This window comes from Ambystoma mexicanum, chromosome 6p (genome assembly GCF_040938575.1).
Source record: "Ambystoma mexicanum isolate Mex_15411 chromosome 6p, UKY_AmexF1_1, whole genome shotgun sequence".
NCBI classification, from domain to species: Eukaryota; Metazoa; Chordata; class Amphibia; order Caudata; family Ambystomatidae; genus Ambystoma; species Ambystoma mexicanum.
Window position 1 is genome coordinate 1539402166 of NC_090935.1, and position 22503 is coordinate 1539424668.

The 22503-nt window shown below is 51.8% G+C and overlaps 1 protein-coding gene across 2 annotated transcripts in view; it reads left to right on the forward strand.

The window, feature by feature from the left end:
* CHRNB3 (cholinergic receptor nicotinic beta 3 subunit) overlaps window positions 1-22503 on the forward strand; it is a 781646-nt gene that overhangs the window by 253432 nt on the left and 505711 nt on the right. For both annotated transcript variants that reach the window (XM_069626420.1, XM_069626421.1), the window contains exon 2: window positions 4433-4584. In XM_069626420.1, coding sequence (XP_069482521.1) covers window positions 4433-4584 — 152 coding nt within the window. The remainder of the gene's footprint in view (window positions 1-4432; window positions 4585-22503) is intronic.

Below are 22503 nucleotides of genomic sequence, written 5' to 3' on the forward strand. Positions count from 1 at the left end.
CTTTTTGTGCCTAAACGTTGCAAATAATAAGTCATATGCTTCAACAATTTACCAACACCATACTTCCAAAACAATCTTGAAAAATTCCATGGCCATTAGTGGCCTAATCTGCAAACAAGTTTGGTCTTTGAAAGTCAAACAGATGTCTCCCTGCCCCTCCAGAGCCATTAAGGACATCATTGACTCTCTCACTCCAGCTTTTGCCAATCTCTGTAACCACTCATTTGCCGCTGGAGTTTTTCCCTCTCCTCTCAAGCACCCCTTTGTGCACCACCTGCTCAAAAAGCCTTCTGCCGACCTCTTCATTCCAGCAAACTATTGAACAATTTCTATTACTCATTTCCTGGGCAAACTCCTGGAGAAATTGTCTATCTCCCATCTAATCCTCCACACTGAATCTGTTGGTTGTCTCCATGACCATCAGTCTGGCTTCAGAGCAGCCAGAGGCGCGGACACTGCTATCCGTAACACCTGTGCAGATTTGCTATCTAACCTTGACTCTAACTCTCTCTCTGTCCTCATCCTCCTCGGCCTTTCTTCTGCGTTTGACACAGTGAAACACAACATCCTGATCACCCATCTCCAAGATACCCTGGGCATCACAGATCAGGCTCTGGCATGGCTATCCTCTTTCTTCTTGGACCAACCTTCCCAGGTTGAAATTGGGTCCTTCCTCTCCTCCAACACACTCTCAACATGTGGTGTTCCCCAGGGTTCTAGCTTCTCGCCCTGGTTTTTCAATGTCTATCTGGCCCCCTTGGCCCACCTGATATCTACCTTTTCCTCTAACTTTCAGTGTTATGCGGATGACACGCATCTCTCTTTCAGGTTACCCTCGGCCTCCTCTTCCTCCTCGCTCATCCCTGAATGTCTTTCCGCTATTCAGGCATGGTGCACCCCTAATGATCTCTGCCTTAATGCCAGTAAGACAGAGATCCTTCTGATTGGGACCCCTGCTCCCACTTTCCCCCTTTCACTCTGGCCGGCCACCTTTTTCCCTGTGCCCTCACCCGCTTGTGAGTCAAAAAAACCTCAGGGTCATCTTCGACTCCACTCTCTCCTTCTCGCCACACATCACAGACATCTCCAAAAAGTCCCATTTCCAACTGCACCTCCTCAGAGGTATTTTACCTTTTCCTCACCTTCCCCCAGAGGCTCATTGTCTCCAGAGCCCTGGATCTCTCTAGGCTTGACTACTGCAACAGACTCTTTCTCAATCTACCTAACTCTACCCTCCACCCTCCACCCTCTGCAACCTATTCAAAAGAGGACCGCAAGACTTATCCTTGGCCTCAAACCCAGGCTCTGCCTCTCTCCGGCTCTGAAATCCCTCCATTGGCTCCCGGTGGCTGCAAGGATTAAGTTCAAGACCCTCTGCATCTTCTACAAGGCCTTCTGGGGCCTGGTCCCATACTATCTCCATTGCTCTATTCCTAAGGACCTTCCTTCCAGAGCCCTCCGATCGACTACTGCCAATTCTCTGTTGGTGAGTCGTTTCCCCAAGCAGAGACTGGGTGGTGGATCTCTTTCCTCTGCAGGTGCCTCCCTCTGCAATGGCTTCCCTGACACTCTCTGCCTTGAGCCGGACCTCCTTAAGTTCCAGAAGCTCCTCAAGACCTTGTCTTTCTCCTCTTCCTTCTCACTGCCTCTCCCTTGCTAACCTTTCCCCACCTCCTTTTCTCTCTGCCTTCCCTCTGCTATCCTTCCCTTCCTCCTGCTCAGTTACGTGACAGGCTGCCTGGTGCTCCTCTGAGTCATGTAGGACAAGTACCCCTCCCCCCTGCCCAGTCCCTAGAACTTGCCTTCAGGTCTTCCTGCACTGCCACCTGGCCTTCTTTGCACTTCCGGGTCATTTTCCCCTTGGAGGCCCTGCCTTCCTTGCACTTAACCCAGGGCACTGTTCCACTGGGTACACTTCTTTCCCTTCCTCTCCCATGCACTTCTTGTCTGCGCACTTGCACCATCTAAAAGATACTAGACCTAGTAAGACTTTTTGTTTTCTTCGCCCCTGTTTCCCGTCCCTGCCTGGTTGCGCCTTGAAACACGTGTATAGGCGCATTATAAATATCCTATCAATCAGACGATCAATCAATCAATACAAGTAGCAAATATAAACCTCTCTCACTTTTCATAGCTCGTGTGTCCAGGCTCGCAAATCTCTCCTGAAAATGCCGTGGCCTCTTGGTGGCTCAATCTGCACCGTAAGAACTTTAAAGGGGACTTTTCAATGTAAAAATAAATAAATAGTACAATACTGACAAGCTTTTGTAATAGAGCCATGGCTAGAGATAACAGTGGCATTCATAAAAGCATGCAGGCAACAAGGGGGGCACAGGAATTGGGGCCCTCTTAGCTGCCACTGTCCATTTTAGAGGTAGGGCTGGCTATGGATTTCATCCAACTAGGCCTTCCACTCCCAGCTGAGAGCGATTCCCATCCCCCTTGACAAGACAAGGCTACTGGCCTCTTCACAAAGTGGACAGGGCCTTGTAAATAGGGAACAGTTGTGAGAGTTGGTTTCGCACACCACCACCAGCAATGCCTTTTTAGAATTAGCCTTGCAATTTTCTTTTTTTTTTACAGAACCACAGTATTACAATAATCAGGTAAGAGCAGCCTGTTATAAATGAGTTATAAAGGCGTGTGGAAGCCCCTCTACTGAGATCGAACGTGGATCAAATACCCTGTTCTATGGAATGTATTCCACTCAGGAGGGTCTACAACCACGTTCTAGCTCACTGCACCCTTCACAGAGGAGAAAAATCATTTTCATATCAGTCTTTGTCCTACCCACAAGGACAGTCCAGCACAAAAATGGTAGCAAATCTCCTCTGAAGAAGAGTACCATCAGCAACCCCAGACACGTGTTTCGGCCTAGTCAGGCCTCATCAGTGAGGTGAAGCTGAGCCTCTCTAAGGCACAGTGGGAAAGCGAGGTCCACGTCTGGATTACCCTGGCTTGCTTAGGGTGAAACCCCATAGTTTTAGAAAGTTAAAAAAGGAGTGTGGCAGCCCCTCTACAGAGAACAACATGGGTCAACTAACTTGTTCTATGGAATTTCTTTCACTCAGGAGGGTCTACAACCACGTTTTATCTCCGGCACCCTTTACAGAGGAGAAATATCCATTAGCTCTCAGACATTTCTGTGCATGTTATAAATATGTGTGCTGCAGTTCTTAATATTATAATGGTGCTGCTTAGAACGTGCAATGTGATTTTTACTCTGTGTGACAACCTATGGCATATTTGTTTTTTTACCAAATGCTAATAATATTGTGTACCGGAAAACGAAATTAAAAATGCGGGGCTGATATACTGCACTACTCATCTTAATTTTATATTGGTGTCATAGGCAATACACTAGTGGTGCTGCTTTCCCCTCTATTAACACACATTTTAAAAGCTGTGCTTCGGTTGTGGCTGATTTCTTCAATTTCTATCCTGCTTTGACTCTATTAGACAGACATCTTCATTTAAATACACATCACAATGTTTCCAGTAAGTTTTCTACCGTTTATATTCCCATTCCAGGGGCGTATGGACACCCATTACTCATGCAGAGTGCCAGCAAAGAGATATGGTCACTTGCAAGGTGTTTGCACCTTTCCACATGTGCAATTTCTGTATGAACATGTTTAATGGACAGTGATTAAGATGTTGTGGCTTCATTTCTGTACTCATCATTGTTTTATACCCTGCCTCCTACTGTTCTACTGTTCTACCCTGCCTAGTAATGTTCTATCCCAATTTAATAGGCACCATTCTACAATGAATAGAATGAAGTGTAAAATAGCACAGACCCATATATAACAAAAATGTGCTAATGCACATAGTCTGTAAATGTGCTGGAAGCAGCTGTTGAAAGAGAAGAGATACTGCTGAATGCAGAAAAGATATTAGCTAAGGGAAATATCATAATGACCGACATATATAAGTGAAGCATTACTGCTAGGTACGATTATCTAGTTATCCTAAACAATGACGTAGAAAACGAACATGTTGCTAAAAATATTGTACACAAATACAGAGATCACACTCATGGCTGCCAGGGCTCATATATTGAATAACTGTGAATAACTCCAATCTACCACTGTTCCAAGAGATTGACAAGTAGATATTAGGGGGGTATTCAGATACATTAACAAGGGGAGTTTGGCATAATTCACAGTTGTGCAATGCTGTGCTGCAAAACTTCATGCCACAATACCATGGAGGATCTGAGAAATTGAATGGGAAAGATGGATGAAGTAGTAATTTGGCAGTTATAATTGATTGATCAACATCATATTAACTGCAGATTTTAATGACAGATTGAGCTGAAGGCAATACTTAAAACGTTTACCACATTGTTTATGTGTGTTTATTACACGTTTCATGATGCACTGATTTTCATGTTTCTTCACTTTCTATGTTTTTGTCTTTGTTTTATTAGCTTTTGCTGGATTTCGGTCGATGGCAGAAACAGAAGATGCCCTGTTGAGGAACTTATTCAGAGGTTATCAAAAATGGGTGCGACCTGTGCCAAATTCCAATAACACAATTAAAGTACACTTTGGATTAAAAATTACCCAGCTGGTGGATGTGGTAAGTTAACCCTATAAAAAGATGAACATCTGTATTTCTTTTAAAGATGGATACGAAAAAACGCAACTCAAGGGGCAATAATATGGTGTGTGTCAATATTTGATTAAATATTATACAATGTTTTCATGTATGAACTTAAGAACACAATGCATGACATTTTCAATGGTTTAAGATAAAAGTAAACACAAGGTATGAACAGATTTCAAACCTCAAGAGGAGCTGGTGCGGTCTTGCTGCTACTCAGTGAAAGTTAATTGTAAGAAAATCACATTTTAGTGTATCAGGCTTCCTCTGCCCTGGGTATTTCTTTCTCACTTTCACAGTGTCTTGCACAGCTGGCAGCTACACTTTAATGGACTGAGTGGTAGGTAGACATGTTATTTATTCTATGTATGTAACATCTTTTCACAAATTTCGTAATTAGCTTTTTCTGTTACTTTTCCACCATTTCTACAACTTTTTGTTTAATGGTCCTTCACTATTGCTTTGTGTTATTTACAGGTTGTTATAATAACTCTAGCCAATTACTAAGTGAGTGACTGTGTCTGATTCAACAGTTTATTCAAAGTAGAACAGATTAAACACTCCGAAACAAGACAGCTTCCAACTATTACAACCACTATTTCCAAATGTTCTCTCCACTCTCCACTCTTCCACTACCTCACTCTGTTGCACAATATCCAACACTTCACCCACAGTATTCTGCACACATTACCTCACAGTTACCTTGGTTCTTATTACACCTTAATGTGCATAATGAATTGCTTCCATAGTATAGGAAAACCTATGTGAAAGAAAAGGATGCAAAGCAACACTTTACATTTAAAAATCAACATTTGTGAGCTGCAGTCTGCAGACAGCATTGGAAAAGGATTCATGAAAGGAAATGTGCGATGTTAGCAGCCTATCTACAACAAGAGTATTTGTCTAATGAACCAACAAGGCCCAAAAACAGTGTTTGCAGTTACCAGAAAGTAACCAGCAACCTTTTATTAAATGGAGAAACAGTCCAATCTGGGATGAAAAGCACAATATTTCATAGAAAAGTGAAAAATCAAATTGAGGTCTGCTGATATTTGTTTTTATTTTCTTACAGGATTAAGTATCAGTATTATAAAACCTACAGGCACTCAAAAATATAAGTCTTTGACAGGACTTTGGTCGCAAACGAAATGTTATAATATTGTCCTTTTTGTGGAAATGTAAAAACAAGGGGAAAAGAAAATAACTGTAAAAGCTGCATCTTTGAATGAAACCAGCTTTGGTCCTGGGCAGCAAAATGACATTCCTTCACCCAGCCACTGACTGCTACAGCAATGCAAAAGGAGATGGCCTGCTTTCCTATGACAACACTGTGAATACTGGCTTTGAAGCTCATCATAAAACCATATGACTTTGCTTCGAGTTGGTTCTCGGGATACAGCCATAAGTAATAAAAACAAATGCTTCCCATTTACAGCTTCTAGCTGCCAAAGGGCCTAGACACATGCTCTGTAAAAAAAATGGATTCATTCTGAGCATCAGTCTGCTCTCCAGGTAATCACATTTCACCGTAATCCAGGTATGCACATGAAGATGCGACTCACACCTTTGAGGACTTGATGTCTGGCACAGGGACATGCAGATGCTGGAATCACTCAAAGGGGCATTAGTGGGTGATATATGGGCCTTGCCGGCAGGCTAACTTCAAAGAACTTGCACCATGATGACCCACATTCTCAGGAGTCATAAAATAGCCCAGCTCTCAAATACAAAGGAACCAGCATTATATGACACCAGATGTCCTTTATCAGCCAGGAACTGGAGATGCTATTCCAGATTGGCAATATTTTGCATTTCTATCTGGAATATACTTCTTGGGACATTTGTCTAAATACTCTAGCATCATTATCAGGCCGGTAAGATAGCTCAGCGGGTTGAGCGCTAGCTGCTGCGATCTGAGTGTGATCTGCAGGTTCGAATCCCGGCAAGGCCTTCTCAGCCTTTCATCCATCCGGGGTCGATAAATGAGTACCATTTTCGGTTGGGTGATATTGTATGTAAGTATGTGCTCTGTAAAACGCTTTGGATTAAGGTGCTATATAAATAACACATCATTATCATTATACTCACTTTTGTTTGTGTTTCAAAGGCCCATGACAGGTAAAGACATCAGCCAGCTTCTGGCAGCACAGCTGGATAATCTCTTCTTATAAGTATGTCCACTTGCTCCCAAAGTTAAAGGTAAACTGGTTTTGTATTAGGAAAGCCCTCTGCATTCTGTCCCACCTGAAAAAGGCCTTTTTACAGAGATTTCCCATCAGCTACTTCCAGTTGGAATCCCAATCAGCGTTTGTCCTGTCACATGAGCTCACATATGTTCTGCTTTCCCAGAACTCTCTCCTCTCCTTATGTGTATGAGTTTGAATACCCAGCAAAGTCCACACATGCAGCATCATATGATGCCATATTTTAGGCTTGAACTGAGCCTGTGATAGATTCCATTCATTTTCTCTAATGGCCCAATGTATTTTCTGTGTTCTAAGGGGAAATGTCAGCTGTGAGTTATCTCTCCCCTTAGGAATGAGGAATACAATTGGACTTACTGAAATATTAATTTTTCTGATAATTGCCTGTCTGGAAATGTGTATATGTGTAAGAAGTATATATTCAAACTCACAAGAATATCCTTAGACATACTTTATGTGTTTGCCATTGCATACATAGCCGAGTTATTAATATATCCTTTTTAATTACTGTGATATTCTGTTGATTGTCAGATTTGAAAAACACATATATATCTGAAAACGATTCTAATGTTAGTGCTAAAATGCTTTTTCCCACTTGTCCTCTGTGAATGCACATGCTTTCTTTGCCTCTGAGACTCAGAAACATTGAGTACATCTGATTCATCAACAGGAACAGAGATCGAACTATCAGCCATGCATATGCTTGATACCTGTCTAATGCACTCTTCGCTCATTGGAACTGGTGATGAACCAGCATAGTATTGGTTTAGCAAGCAGCATCTGGCAAGCACCACTTGTCCGAGTTGCTGTTGAATCCTTTAGCTGTCAACCACAATTGTGCAATCAACAATATTGCTTAGTGCGGCTGGGGATATTGTCAGGAGAGGTCTTGCAGTGCTGCATGTTGAACAAATTACATTAATAATACATTTATTCTGTAGTGACATCTATCCATAGTCACCACACCAGATCGGATGATGATGATGATGATGATTTGTTACACAGTATAAGACAGAAATCAAAACATGGAGCTGGCTTGTTTCGTGGTATATGTGGATGGGAATTAGATAGCTGCAGTAGTGATGGCGAGGTACAGAAAAGCTGCAGACTTACACATTTTATTGCCTATTGTGCTCAAATCCCTTTTGAATGCAACTATTGTAATGACTCTCGATCACCAGCCTTTCTTGTGAACTGTTCTTGGGCTCCTTTACATGGCGCAGCTTCCCTCTAAAGTACGTGGGCTCTCTCACAGAGTGAATGTGCCCATCAAAGTTATCAGGCTATCTTGCAGTACATAGCTGCCCACTAAAGTTCTCTGCCACTCTCACAGGGGGAAGACACCCATTAGAGTTTTTAGACTTCTGCACAGGGCACTGTCACCAGGTCCAGTTCTCAGGCTCTCTCACAGGGCACAGCTGCCCACTAAAGGTTTCAGACGGCACAGCAAACCACTAAACCTTCAAGCTCTCCTGCAGAGCATTTCCTCACACTGACGTTTTCTAGCTCTTACACAGAGTGTTTCATCCCAATGAAGTTCTCTGCCACTCCCAGAGACCATGGCCATTCTTGCGGATTTCAACTCTACCTGTGAGGCCAGCCCATCAGCATGACTGTTTCATTCTTTCCGCCCTGAACAGTGACCTATGTTAGTGAAGGATGATGGAGTTCTACGTACCTCCTCATGATGGCCGCCACTACGGCATGGTTCAGCTCCCCCAAGCTTAAAGACTGCCTTCAATGAAGGCAATACATACCAACATGCCTCATTCCATAGTCCAATGGGTCCTGCCCAGAGGAGGAGAATGCCAGTAGTGCTCCGCCTGCAACAGTTTGTTGGGAACATGCCAGCAACAGGTGCCTGCCAAACTTTCCTTTTTATCTATCTGTACGTGTTATCAGCAGTTTACCTTTATTCCTCCCACCTGGCTGGAGACTCTCGTCATTTACTTCCCCATTATTTCATTTGCTAGTGCTGCCTCCTTAACCTCCTGTTCTACTGGGGCCTCTCTTTCTGGCTCCAGTCTGGAGTTATTCTTTGTGCTTATCGGTTCTCAGTAGAGGATAGAGGACCACTATTGTGGACTCAGCAGGGGTGTGGCTATCCTCATTAATCCCTGCTACTAATGGACTGCAGAAAAGACCCTGATACTATTGGACTGCAGAAAAGACCCGCAGAGATTTGTCAGCATCCGGCTAACAACATTCAAGCCTTTGATTCATCTATCACTATGGGGTTTTTGTGCCACAGAGGCTTTTTCCCAGGAATTTCGGGGGCTTGCTCCTCAAGGTCCCCCTTGACCTGAGTGTATCCACAAGCCCAGGTGGCCTCTGAGGAAGCTCGCCCCTATCTACACAGAAAGAAGGAAAAGAGGATCAAAGAATTAAAGAAGACACGCAGAAGCTCAAGAAAGCACTTTGGAAAAATCCGGTGAGGAGGAGGATTGGGAGGGATCATCAGGCCATGACAGTAAGAAGGCAGTCCAAACTCCAGAGGTTTTGAGGAGGAGATTGGGAGTTGCAAGTAACTGAAAGTTCTGAAGAGGCAGGTATGCTAGAGATAAACCTAAGCACTTCCAGAAATCCATGCCGTAAGGCTTACCACCAGTAACGTCCAGGAAAGCAAACAGAACCAGAGACTTAACTGATGACCGGCTGGTGACATGATATTGACTTCCTGAAAAGGACCCTGAATCTGAGGCGAACAAATATTCATTCATCTCTTGTAAATCCTGAGAGAACTCAAGGTCCACGAGGGACCTGTTGTGATTCCTGAGAGAACCAAGGTCATGGTCCTGTTGTGAATCCTAGTTTCTAAATCTATGTATTTTTATTTTCAAAGTTCTACAAAATCCAATAGTAGTATCCAGGCACTTGAAATGTCACTGAAATATGGTAGATATACAAACCTCAAATCTGTTCCAGATAAAGATAACCTGTTTTTCAATGTTTTTCATAACGGTTGGTGGATCTAAAGAAACATTGATGTTTTATAGGTAAAGTATTCCATAATCATGAGGAGCAAACTGCAAAAGCTAGGGTCACCAGAAGATGTGTTCTTTAAGAGCATGCAGAACAAATGGATTACAGTCACATATCTTTTTGTCAAGAAAAGGTTGGCATCTTGTAGTTAGAAGTTTAAAAATCATACACAAGGATTTAAACTTCATTTAGTTCTCTATTGTCAACTAATAAAGGTATTTTATGGCTGATGAGGTATCATCTCAAAAATAGAGACGCAAGATCAATCCGCCCGCTGCAGTCTGCATGCGCTGTAAGCACTTACAGGGTAATTCATAGAAATTCGCACAAAAGTGGCGCACGGGGCTGGCGCACAGCATGCTCGTGCGAATGTCTGCGCCTGCCGCTTGCGCTAAAATCGATTTCCGCGCACAGCGTATTCACGGATTTTCGCATCCAAAACCGCCGTGGCGCAGCGTGGCACAGCGACCCTGCAGCAGCGCCAGTTACGCCCCCAAGAACGCCCTCGCGCAAGGAAAAGCCTTCAAAATCCCCAAATAATCGCAAAGGGCTGCGCCAACCCTGGACCAGTTCACAGGGCTGGCAAACAGCAAACGCCAAGCGGGGAACGTGTATTTCAGTGGTTCACGGGATGTTCCACACACAATTGTCCTGTGTACGTGTGCATCAGGGGTGCGTGGGAAGTAACACACACAAAAGCAGCAGGGTACGTGTATTTCATGGATGCACGGGAAGTATCACACGCAAAAGCAGCAGGGTACGTGCATTTCAGGGGTGCGCGGGAAGTATCACACGCAAAAGCAGCAGGGTACGTGTATTTCAGGGGTGCGCGGGAAGTATCACATGCAAAAGCAGCAGGGTACGTGTATCTAAGGGGTGCGTGGGAAGTATCACAAGCGATTCCATCAGGGTACGTGTATTCCAGGGGTGCGCGGGAAGAATCACACGCAAAAACAGCAGGGTACGTGCATTCCAGGGGTGCACGGGAAGTATCACACGCAAAAGCAGCAGGATACGTGTATCTCAGAGGTGCGCGGGAAGTATCACACGCGATTCCATCAGGGTACGTGTATTTCAGGGGTGCACGGGAAGTATCACACGCAAAAGCAGCAGGGTATGTGTATCTCAGGGGTGCGCGGGAAGTATCACATGCGATTCCATCAGGGTACGTGTATTCCAGGGGTGCGCGGGAAGTATCACACGCAAAAACAGCAGGGTACGTGTATTCCAGGGGTGCACGGGAAGTATCACACGCAAAAGCAGCAGGGTACGTGTATCTCAGGGGTGCGCGGGAAGTATCACACGCGATTCCATCAGGGTACGTGTATTCCAGGGGTGCGCGGGCAGCATCACATGCAAAAACAGCAGGGTACGTGTATTTCAGGGGTGCGCGGGAAGTATCACACGCAAAAACAGCAGGGTACGTGTATTTCAGGGGTCCGCGGGAAGTATCACACGCGATCCCATCAGGGTACGTGTATTCCAGGGGTGCGCGGGAAGTATCACATGCAAAAACAGCAGGGTACGTGTAGTCCAGGGTTGCACGGGAAGTATCACACGCGATTCCATCAGGGTACGTGTATTACAGGGGTGCGCGGGGAGCACCACACGTGAATTGCACGTGTGGGTCCTCCCAGGTGTTCCCTCTACACCCTCCATGGCCCCTGCAGGTGGCCCACACCACAGGGGCCTACCCTGCACATGTCCTGCAGGCACCCCATCCACCATGGCCATGCCCCCCAGCCAACCCACATGTCACCTTGCACTACTGCCCACCAACGCATGTCCCCCTGCACCCCCAGCCACCAGAGGCAGCCTCCACCAGGCCCCCACCCATGTCTCCCATCACCCCCACCCCCCAGCAGTGCAGGGGCAGCCTCCACCAGGCCCCCACTAATGTCCAACTCATGTCTCCCTGCACCTCCACCCCCCAGCCACCAGGGGCAGCCTCCACCAGGCCCCCACCCATGTCTACCACCACCCCCACCCCCCAGCAGTGCAGGGGCAGCCTCCACCAGGCCCCCACTCATGTCTACCACCACCGCCACCCCCCAGCAGTGCAGGGGCAGCCTCCACCAGTCCCCCACTCATGTCTCCCATCACCCCCACTCCCCAGCCACCAGGGGCAGCCTCCACCAGGCCCCACCCATGTCTACCACCACCCCCACCCCCCAGCAGTGCAGGGGCAGCCTCCACCAGGCCCCCACTAATGTCCAACTCATGTCTCCCTACACCTCCACCCCCAGCCACCAGGGACAGCCTCCACCAGGCCCCCACCCATGTCTACCACCACCCCCACCCCCCAGCAGTGCAGGGGCAGCCTCCACCAGGCCCCCACTCATGTCTACCACCACCGCCACCCCCCAGCAGTGCAGGGGCAGCCTCCACCAGTCCCCCACTCATGTCTCCCATCACTCCCACTCCCCAGCCACCAGGGGCAGCCTCCATCAGGCCCCACCCATGTCTACCACCACCCCCACCCCCCAGCAGTGCAGGGGCAGCCTCCACCAGGCCCCCACTCATGTCCAACTCCTGTCTCCCTGCACTTCCACCCCCCAGCCACCAGGGGCAGCCTCCACCAGGCCCCCACTCATGTCCCCTATCACTGCCACCCCCCAGCAGTGCAGGGGCAGCCTCCACCAGGCCCCCACTCATGTCTCCCATCACCCCCACCCCCCAGCCACAAGGGGCAGCCTCCACCAGGCCCCACTCATGTCCCCTATCACCGCCACCCCCCAGCAGTGCAGGGGCAGCCTCCACCAGGCCCCCACTCATGTCTCCCATCACTCCCACCCCCCAGCCACCAGGGGCAGCCTCCACCAGGCCCCCACTCATGTCCCCTATCACCCCCACCCCCCAGCCACCAGGGGCAGCCTCCACCAGACCCCCACTCATGTCTACCACCACCGCCACCCCCCAGCAGTGCAGGGGCAGCCTCCACCAGGCCCCCACTCATGTCTCCCTGCACCTCCACCCCCCAGCCACCAGGGGCAGCCTCCACCAGGCCCCCACTCATGTCCCCTATCACCCCCACCCCCCAGCCACCAGGGGCAGCCTCCACCAGGCCCCCACCCATGTCTACCACCACCGACACCCCCCAGCAGTGCAGGGGCAGCCTCCACCAGGCCCCAACTCATGTCTCCCTGCACCTCCACCCCAGCCACCAGGGGCAGCCTCCACCAGGCCCCCACTCATGTCCCCTATCACCCCCACCCCCCAGCCACCAGGGGCAGCCTCCACCAGACCCCCACTCATGTCTACCACCACCGCCACCCCCCAGCAGTGCAGGGGCAGCCTCCACCAGGCCCCCACTCATGTCTCCCTGCACCTCCACCCCCCAGCCACCAGGGGCAGCCTCCACCAGGCCCCCACCCATGTCTCCCATCACCCCCACCCCCCAGCAGGGCAGGGGCAGCCTCCACCAGGCCCCCACCCATGTCTTCCATCACGCCCACCCCCCAGCAGTGCAGGGGCAGCCTCCACCAGGCCCCCACCCATGTCTACCACCACCCCCACCCCCCAGCAGTGCAGGGACAACCTCCACCAGGCCCCCACACATGTCTACCACCACCCCCACCCCCCAGCCACCAGAGGCAGCCTCCACCAGGCCCCCACTCATGTCTACCACCACCCCCACCCCCCCAGCAGTGCAGGGGCAGCCTCCACCAGGCCCCCACTCATGTCTACCACCACCCCCACCCCCCAGCAGTGCAGGGGCAGCCTCCACCAGGCCCCCACTCATGTCTACCACCACCCCCACCCCCAGCAGTGCAGGGGCAGTCTCCACCAGGCTCCCACACATGTCCCCCTGCACCCCCACCCCCCAGCCACCAGGGGCAGCCTCCACCAGGCTCCCACACATGTCTCCCATCACCCCCACTCCCCAGCAATGCAGGGGCAGCCTCCACCAGGCCACCACTCATGTCTTCCATCACCCCCACCCCCCAGCAGTGCAGGGGCAGCCTCCACCAGGCCCCCACTCATGTCTACCACCACCCCACCCCCCAACAGTGCAGGGGCAGCCTCCACCAGGCCCCCACTCATGTCTACCACCACCCCCACCCCCCAGCAGTGCAGGGGCAGCCTCCACCAGGCCCCCACTCATGTCCCCCGTCACCCCCACCCCCAGCAGTGCAGGGGCAGCCTCCACCAGGCCCCCACTCATGTCTCCCATCACCCCCACCCCCCAGCCACCAGGGGCAGCCTCCACCAGGCCCCCACCCAGGTCTACCACCCCCCCCACCCCCCAGCAGTGCAGGGGCAGCCTCCACCAGGCCCCCATTCATGTCCAACTCATGTCTCCCTGCACCCCCACCCCCCAGCCACCAGGGGCAGCCTCCACCAGGCCCCCACTCATGTCCCCTATAACCACCACCCCCCAGCAGTGCAGGGGCAGCCTCCACCAGGCCCCCACTCATGTCTCCCATCACCCCCACCCCCCCAGCCACCAGGGGCAGCCTCCACCAGGCCCCCACTCATGTCCCCTATCACCGCCAACCCCCAGCAGTGCAGGGGCAGCCTCCACCAGGCCCCCACTCATGTCTCCCATCACCCCCACCCCCCAGCCACCAGGGGCAGCCTCCACCAGGCCCCCACTCATGTCCCCTATCACCCCCACCCCCCAGCCACCAGGGGCAGCCTCCACCAGGCCCCCACTCATGTCTACCACCACCGCCACCCCCCAGCAGTGCAGGGGCAGCCTCCACCAGGCCCCTACTCATGTCCCCTATCACCCCCACCCCCCAGCCACCAGGGGCAGCTTCCACCAGGCCCCCACTCATGTCTCCCTGCACCTCCACCCCCCAGCCACCAGGGGCAGCCTCCACCAGGCCCCCACTCATGTCTACCACCACCCCCACCCCCCAGCCACCAGGGGCAGCCTCCACCAGGCCCCCACTCATGTCTACCACCACCCCACCCCCTAGCAGTGCAGGGGCAGCCTCCACCAGGCCCCCACTCATGTCTACCACCGCCCCCACCGCACAGCAGTGCAGGGGCATCCTCCACCAGGCCCCCACCCATGTCTACCACCACCGCCACCCCCCAGCAGTGCAGGGACAGCCTCCACCAGGCCTCCACTCACGTCTCCCATACAACATGTCACCACAATGTAGATCCCTGGCCCTTATGGTCAGCCTCCAAATGGCAAACACCCACCCGAGTATTGCATCCACCCACTTAGAAATTGCAAAAACATGACAGAAGCCCAATTGCAAGTTTTGAAATGAACACATGTCCCTCACATACACCCAATGGGTGTCAGTGAATGTCAAAACCCATATCATGATATGCATGAAACCAATGAGATGATACTACACATTGAACTTTGAATAAAAAATATGTATTAAAAGCAACATGAATTGAATCAAAAATAAACAAACAATAATAGAAATGTAACCAAAAAAAAAACAGCAGGCCCGTGAAAAAATGCTAAACCACAAATCATAATGCAAAGGAAAGGTGTCCAAAGTCACAAATTAAAATCGAAAACCATTGCTCCATGGCGAAATCATAATAAAAATTGAAAATCCAAAAGTCAACTATGTACAGATAAATATCCAGGGTCCATGATCCCAACCGAAGAAATTAAACCTATCTAATAACACTACCTAAAAAAATAACTATATACAAAAATGTGGCCCATTGTCCAAAAGGTCCAAAAATAAAGCCAAACCAAAGGAAACCTAACACTAACTAAATAACTATTTACAAGGGAAGCGGGCTAGTCCGACGGCTCACTTCGGGATGTTCCAGGCCAGGGCATCATCGAACTCCTGCTCAATGTCCCGGAGGCGCTCCTCCTCCATGGCCCTGAGGGTCCGCAGGGCCGTCCACATGTTCCCCCCAAACTCCCTGCGGATTGCCTCGAGGAACTCGGCACGCCTCAGGGCCCTCTGCATGGAGTTCTCCGCCCTGACCATCGTGAGCCGTGCCTCTTCCGCCCGCTGCCGCTCCGCATCTATGGCGTGGCCCAACCGCTGCCACATGGAAGACACTTCCCGTCCTGGGTCTTCCTGCCCTCGGCCGATGCCTGCCCCTCCGATGTGGAAGGCCCCGAGCCATCATGGCTCCCACCACGTTGCTGCTGTTGCTGCGCCTCTGCCCGTGCACTGCCTCCTGCTGCCTGCACATCCTCCGCTGGCTGGGGTGCAGTCGTTGATGTGGCCACCCCTGCTGGACGTCCGACTCCCGACTGTGGCAGGGATGCCTCCTCCACCAGCCTGGCCGCACCGTCAGAGGCAGCTCCACAGGGCACCCAGGTGACTGATGGGTGGGAAGATGGCACGGAGGACGACTGGCGCATAGGGGGTTCAGTTGAGGAGGGGGTCGTAGCAAGCCCCTTCAAACGGAGGAATCCGGCCTGGGTGACCTGTCCCAGTAGGCCGACGCGGTCAACAAGCCATTCGAGATGAAAAGACTGCAGGTCACCTCGCATGGCCCGTTGACGCAACGCCACACCAGTCAGGACAGGCTCAACCCGGACCCGGATAGCCACGTCCGCAGGCAGAGGAAGGCCAGTTGTCGTGAGCTCATCCCCTGCCTGAAAACGGGTCTGGACGTAGGCATCCCTGCTGGTGCAAGTTGATGCAGTGACAGGATCAGGGACAGGCTTGCACACAGGCACCTCCGCGGCGACCTATGCTGCCTCCTGTCCCTGGTCCTGCACTGCACCACTAGCACCAGTGGAATCCCCACCTCCAGATCCCATCTCTGTTGCTTGCACGGCCTCCTCCTCCACCAAACCCCCCACCAACCTGGATGACTCCGTGCCATCTTCACCCGTTGGGCCCTGTGGGGTCCCAGCTGCCCCTTCTGCTGCCGAGGAGTCCAACTCCGACCTCCGCCTCTTGGACCTCCCCCCGGCAGCTGCGGCCTGGGATGCGGCACCGGACTCCTCACTCCCCGACGAGATCACAACCTGGGAGGGGAGCCGGGCCTTGCGTCTCCGGCTGGTGGTGCGATCCCCGCCGCTGTGCTCCACAGCACCTTCTCCACCCTCTTCATCAGTTGACGCTGCAGACAGGGAGAAATTAAACACAGGCATCAGGGCACTGTACAATGGACACATACACACATGACAGTTGCACATGAGTGGCATTGGCAAACCTCAGACATGGCATCACAATCGGCAACACACATGTCATTTCAACTTGCACACATGAGTCATACCACAGCCACATCCCAACTGCCAGCACCATCCATACACATACAACAGCATGAGCAGGCAAAGGTGAGCCAGACATCACATGCAACACAGGGAGTGCACTACACATGCACGCACACCACCACACTTGCATGCATGTGTACACCTCAGCCAACTGTCGCAGTGTTCCGATGGGCATCCATGTCACATCTGCCAATCAGGCTTCCACATCCCGCTGTCACATGCATCCATGTTGCATCACTGTTGCACCCTTGTCAAATACACACACATGCACATGTACACAGTGCTGATACATGCAGCTGAAAACAACATACATGCGTGACATCACGAACATGCCCACTTACATACACATTCATCCAAACATGTGTGCCCACACAACTGCATTTGGCATGCAAGCCTACACACACAAGCACCATCCATGTCTCACACATGACAGCCCTCGCATGTGTTAGCCTCACAGCCCTGTACACCCCCACCCATACTCGGCCCCATACAAACAGATGTGCAACCGGCATACTACTGGCACATCACCACACGAACAGCTTACAATCATGATGCATGTACACTTACCGCTCGACTCCAGACGGGTCTGCCTCTCAAGGACCTGGACGTGGAGCGCTGGGGATATGTGTTCCAGGACCCTCATCTGATCTTACGACAAGTGGCCCCGGCGCCCCTTAGCATCCGCTGCCTTCAAGAGGCGCCGGGCCTTGTTCAGGGTCCTGGACCTGAAGTCCTCCTAGAGCTTCTTGACATGTTGGAAGTTGCGGACTGCCACCCCCTCCGCGTTGATGGCAGTCGCGATGTCCGTCCAGATCCGAGTCCGCCCTTCCTTGTCGGCACGCACACTTCCGTAGAGGGCATCATACTGCCCCAGGACTTGTTCCACCAGGACACCAACTTCCCTGGCACTGAAGCTGGTGCCCCTCTGCCTCTCTGGCCGGGGGTTGTCAGTGGTGCCAGATGTTGCAGTGCCCGACATGACAACCCCAGAGGCAGGAGTGGGTGGGCAACTGGGTCCTGGGGCTGGGCTGTGGAGCGATGGAATCCCAGTCGGGAGTCTTCGGTTCCAGCAGGGGTGGTCACAGCAACAGCACCCCTGGCTGATGTGCAGGCAGCAAATGGCAGGGCACGTGGGCAGCAGGCAGTCAGGCAGCAGCAGATGGCAGGTGGGAGCGTGCTCGGGGCTCTGGGGGGCAGTTATTCGGCCTTCTGGGCAGGAGCATGGTCTTCCGTGTGCTTACGCGTGGCCAGCTTGATACGGAGTGATTTGGCACGTGAAAATCCTGCACGTCTGAGTGTGAATCGAGGAAAGGCCCTTAGCGCATATGCACGTCAGCACGCATATGCGATTTCATTGGACCAAAGGCCCTTAGCGTGTAAGCGCATCTGTGACGTGATGCGCGCGGGTGTTTCCCTCATTACACGTGATGACAGAGCACACTTCGATTTCCACCAATCGCGTGTGGAACTTCCTGCGCACCCCAGAAATACACGTACCCAGGCCAATCGCGTGTACGCTCACTTCCCTCCGATTACACGTGATGACACTCGGACATGCAGTTTTACCACATGTGCTCGCATATGCGATTTCATTGGCCCAAAGGCCACCATGCGCAGCTGTGACGTCACGCGCATGGCCGTAGAGAATGGCGCGTGTAAAAATGAAGAGATACACGTCCGAGTGTCAAAGCGCGTAATTGGTGGAAATGTCCTCATCGCGTATGCGCGTCTGTGACGTGGGTATAAAAGGTACGTGTAGAACGCCATTTCCTTGTACGTGCTTTTCGTGGAGAGCGAGTGGGTGAATTCTGTACTTCTTGTCGGTTTACACGCGATTTATTTCACGGCGTTTCCAGTTCGTACTCCCTGTTACCTCTGACAGCTTTTTCTCTTTTTCCTGGGCCTGTTTCCTCAAACAGCGTTCCCTTCTACTGTTGTCCTGTCTCCTCAGACAGCGTACAATTCTTCTTTTGGCGGGGGTGTTGCCAACACGCACATGCGCATATTTTTCACGCTTTTGTTCCTGGCAGACGGTGAGTCGCGCACGTATTTAACATCTGTGCTTGCCCCGTGTGTCGCGTACCCCTTCAGAGGTCATTCTAGGCTGCATGTGACACGCATACGTTCATTCTTGTGTTTCTGGGTGCCACAGCGTAGTGCAGGTTTATTTTTCCACGTACGTGGTCTAGGAGGGGTTGCGTGCACCTTACTTCGCTTTTTTGGGGTGCCTGTGCGTTGCGTGACCCGTCATCTTTCCCCAGGGGTGACATACAGCCTTGCTAGAGCACTAGGGTACGATTACCATCTGGTACCCAACCCCTTTGACCCCCAATTGCCCAGGACAATAGTTCACATTGACTCCCATACGCACAATAACATCAGTGCCATGGCTGGGAGGTGACCAAGCCGTAAGGGTGGCAAAGGTGGCCGAGCCCCAAGTGGTGGCCTTGGTGGATCCAGTAGGGGACGTGGCCGTGACTTGCAGGGTGCCCCTAGCCCCCCATGTGTGGAGGAGCAGTCAGGGACACCCATGCCCCCCCCGGTTGAGGTTACCGTGGCTGACACCATCCATGCTCAGCCCTTGTTGGACCAGCCCACTGTGGAACCAGACCTGGCACAGGGTGACTCCATGGCTGACTTCCAGGTCAGCAGGTCTAGGCCACGTGCGCCGGTGAACGTTGGTGTCATCAGGCCACGTGGATCAGAGGCTGCTGGGTCATCTGCTGCCCCGCGTAGGCAGGCTGGGGAGGCTGCAGGGGCAGCTGCAGCACCATCCACCCCACCTCTCACACACCCATCCAGGACAGTGTCGGTCCAAGTCCATCATGCTGACATTCCCCCTGACACCATCACACTTGAGCTAATGCCTGCACCAACTACCATGCTGAGTGTGCAATCCCACGCTCCTGCCCCTAGTGTCCAGAGCGGCGTAGTACACTCAGGATCCCCACTACCTTGCAAGCGGAAGAGGAAGAGTGCTCGTCCAGTAGAGGCTGATGCCCCAGACACGGCTACACAGTCCGGCCCGTCAAGGAAGCCCAGCTTCAATGAGGCCGAACTGAATGCACTTGTAGAGTATGTGTCTTCACATGACCGCGAAATGGTGATTGTTGCAGGATCCAAGACCACACCTGCACAACGTCAGGCACACTGGCAGACCATTGCGGACATCTTAAGTGCCCTTGGAATCGTGAGGCGCACAGCTAATGAATGCTACAAGCGCTGGAATGACCTGAAGCGCAGGGCAAAGAATAAGCTGGACTCAAGTCATGCCGCAACTCTAGTGACTGGAGGTGGGTCTCCAGCAGATGACATAGAACTCACTCCACATGAGCAGGTTGCTGGGACCTACTTCACGGAGGAACAGATCCAAGGCGTGGGAGAACTGGCAGATTACGAGGCATTGTCCGGTGAGTGCACATGCATGTGTGTTTCATCCATGTGCATGGTGTGTGTGGGAGGGCTTCTGTTTGGGTGCCATGGGAGGGTGTGTGTGCCTGAGTGGTTTGGGTCACTCATGTGCCTCTTCGTATACATTCTTGGCACCAGCATTTGGGTATAGCACCATCCCTTCGGCCAACATTAGACATCCAGCCCAACACCACGCCAGTTGCCCTTGGAGTGTCATCTTGCCACAACACTGTTGCTTATTTACCTCTGTTTATTCAGGCAGATTGTTTGCATACCACCACTTTTACTCAGGATTTCTCAATCCTATTGTCACATGTCTGACATGGCTATGGTACAGTGGACTGGCTCAGTTTCCTGGACATTATTAGTTTGTACATGTCCCTGTGCTATAGGACCATTTTTGACTGGCAGCTGCAGGTTAAACATTTGAACCATTACAATGAAAATAATCAATTATATGAGCAAACTGGGCTGAATGAACAATTGGTGACCTCCTCTCCCTCTTCACTTCATGGCTAGGGTACATGCCATCTGTGTGATGGCATGTGTATTTGACCTGCCAATCACTGGCCAATGTGCGATGCCACTGCTAGGCAGCATGCAGCAAATGTGTTCATCTTCCATCTTGGTGTCATCAATGTGTGCCATCTGCCTCCCCATCACACGCAGTGAAGGTGCATGTATGGGAGTGTTTTAGTCATGTGGGACATATGTCAATCAAGTACTGTTTCTGTAGCCTCTCAGCCCTAATTGTGTGCCATAGTGCTAATGCCTGTTTCTATTTGTTTTCTTTTATGTCTTTGCAGGGGAAGACGCACTTGATACTGCTGGGGTTGTGGAGATGGTGCAGACCCAGGAGGGGTCTGAGGGCCGACTGACCACCAGTGAGGGACGTGGTGTGGTGGTGGGTGAGAACCCACAACTGCTGCAGGTCGTGCTCTCAAGGGGTGTCTCTGGCTGCACCTCCCACGAGCTGTATTCAGGTGTCGATTCGGATGATGAGACCTACGTGCCGTCGCAGGTGAGTGTTCCTGGGAGGGATTCTGTTCTGTCCGACCCACCTGCACCAGGGTTAGAACCCTCAATGGGGATGTCAGTGTTGGCAGGTACGCCTTTGGTGGTTACGGATGCAGGGTCACACTCCGCGACATCTGATCCTGTTCCTGGGCCAGCAGATCAGAGGGGGAATGCAGTCCTGCAGCCTCAGGCAGTGCCGGCACAGCAAGGCGCAGTTCGCCTTGCCCCAGACAGGTGTGGTGCCCGCCAACGTGGTGGCCGTACGCCACCTGGCAATTACGCATGGGAGCAATCCATTTACGGTATGGCAACCCAACAGGCAGCATCATCAGAGATGATCGCTCAGGCCATGGATAGGGTGGCCACTTCCATTGTCCCCCCCCGAAATGCTGATGGAGCGACTACAGCAGGCAACCGACTCCATCTGCCAGTCACACAGGGAGGACATGTTGGCGTCCGACAGGGACAGGCGGGCGGCACTGGCGACTCTGCAGGAAGCCATCTCCATAGAGTCCCAGGGCCACAGGGAAGTCCTGAGGCTGGAACTCCTTCACCTCAGGACGACTCTTGTTGAGCTTGAGGCTTCAACAAACCGAAGGACAGAACAGCAGCTGGAGCGTCTCACCCGTACGCTCTCAGCTGAGATGCAGGCAACTAGGGCGGAGGTCCGGGCATCCCGTGAGTTGTTGCATGGGGACCTCCGCACACTTATCCTCCAGAACGAGACCTACCACACCCGCATGCTTGCAGCCATGGAGGAACAGACTAGGGCTTTGCGTGGGCTGCCTCCCATAGTGCCACCACCTCCTGATGCAGCTGCAGAGGGTGAGGATAGCGACAGCAGTGATACTCCCACAATAGGGTAGCCGTGTAGGCCATGAGCCCATGGAGGTGTTTTTTTTCGCAAGATCCACACAGGTGGGTTTTGGTGTGCACCCTGCCTCCCCCCCCCCCGGGCCCATTAATGGCCATTTTAGATTTTTCTTTTTTTTTTTTTTTTGGGGACAGTGTGTTGCCTTGCGTGGCTCCCGTGGGCATACGCTGCATTGTGGCTGGGCACATGCAGGCTTGTCATGGATTTGGTTCAGATGCTTGGGTTTTTGTCACACACAC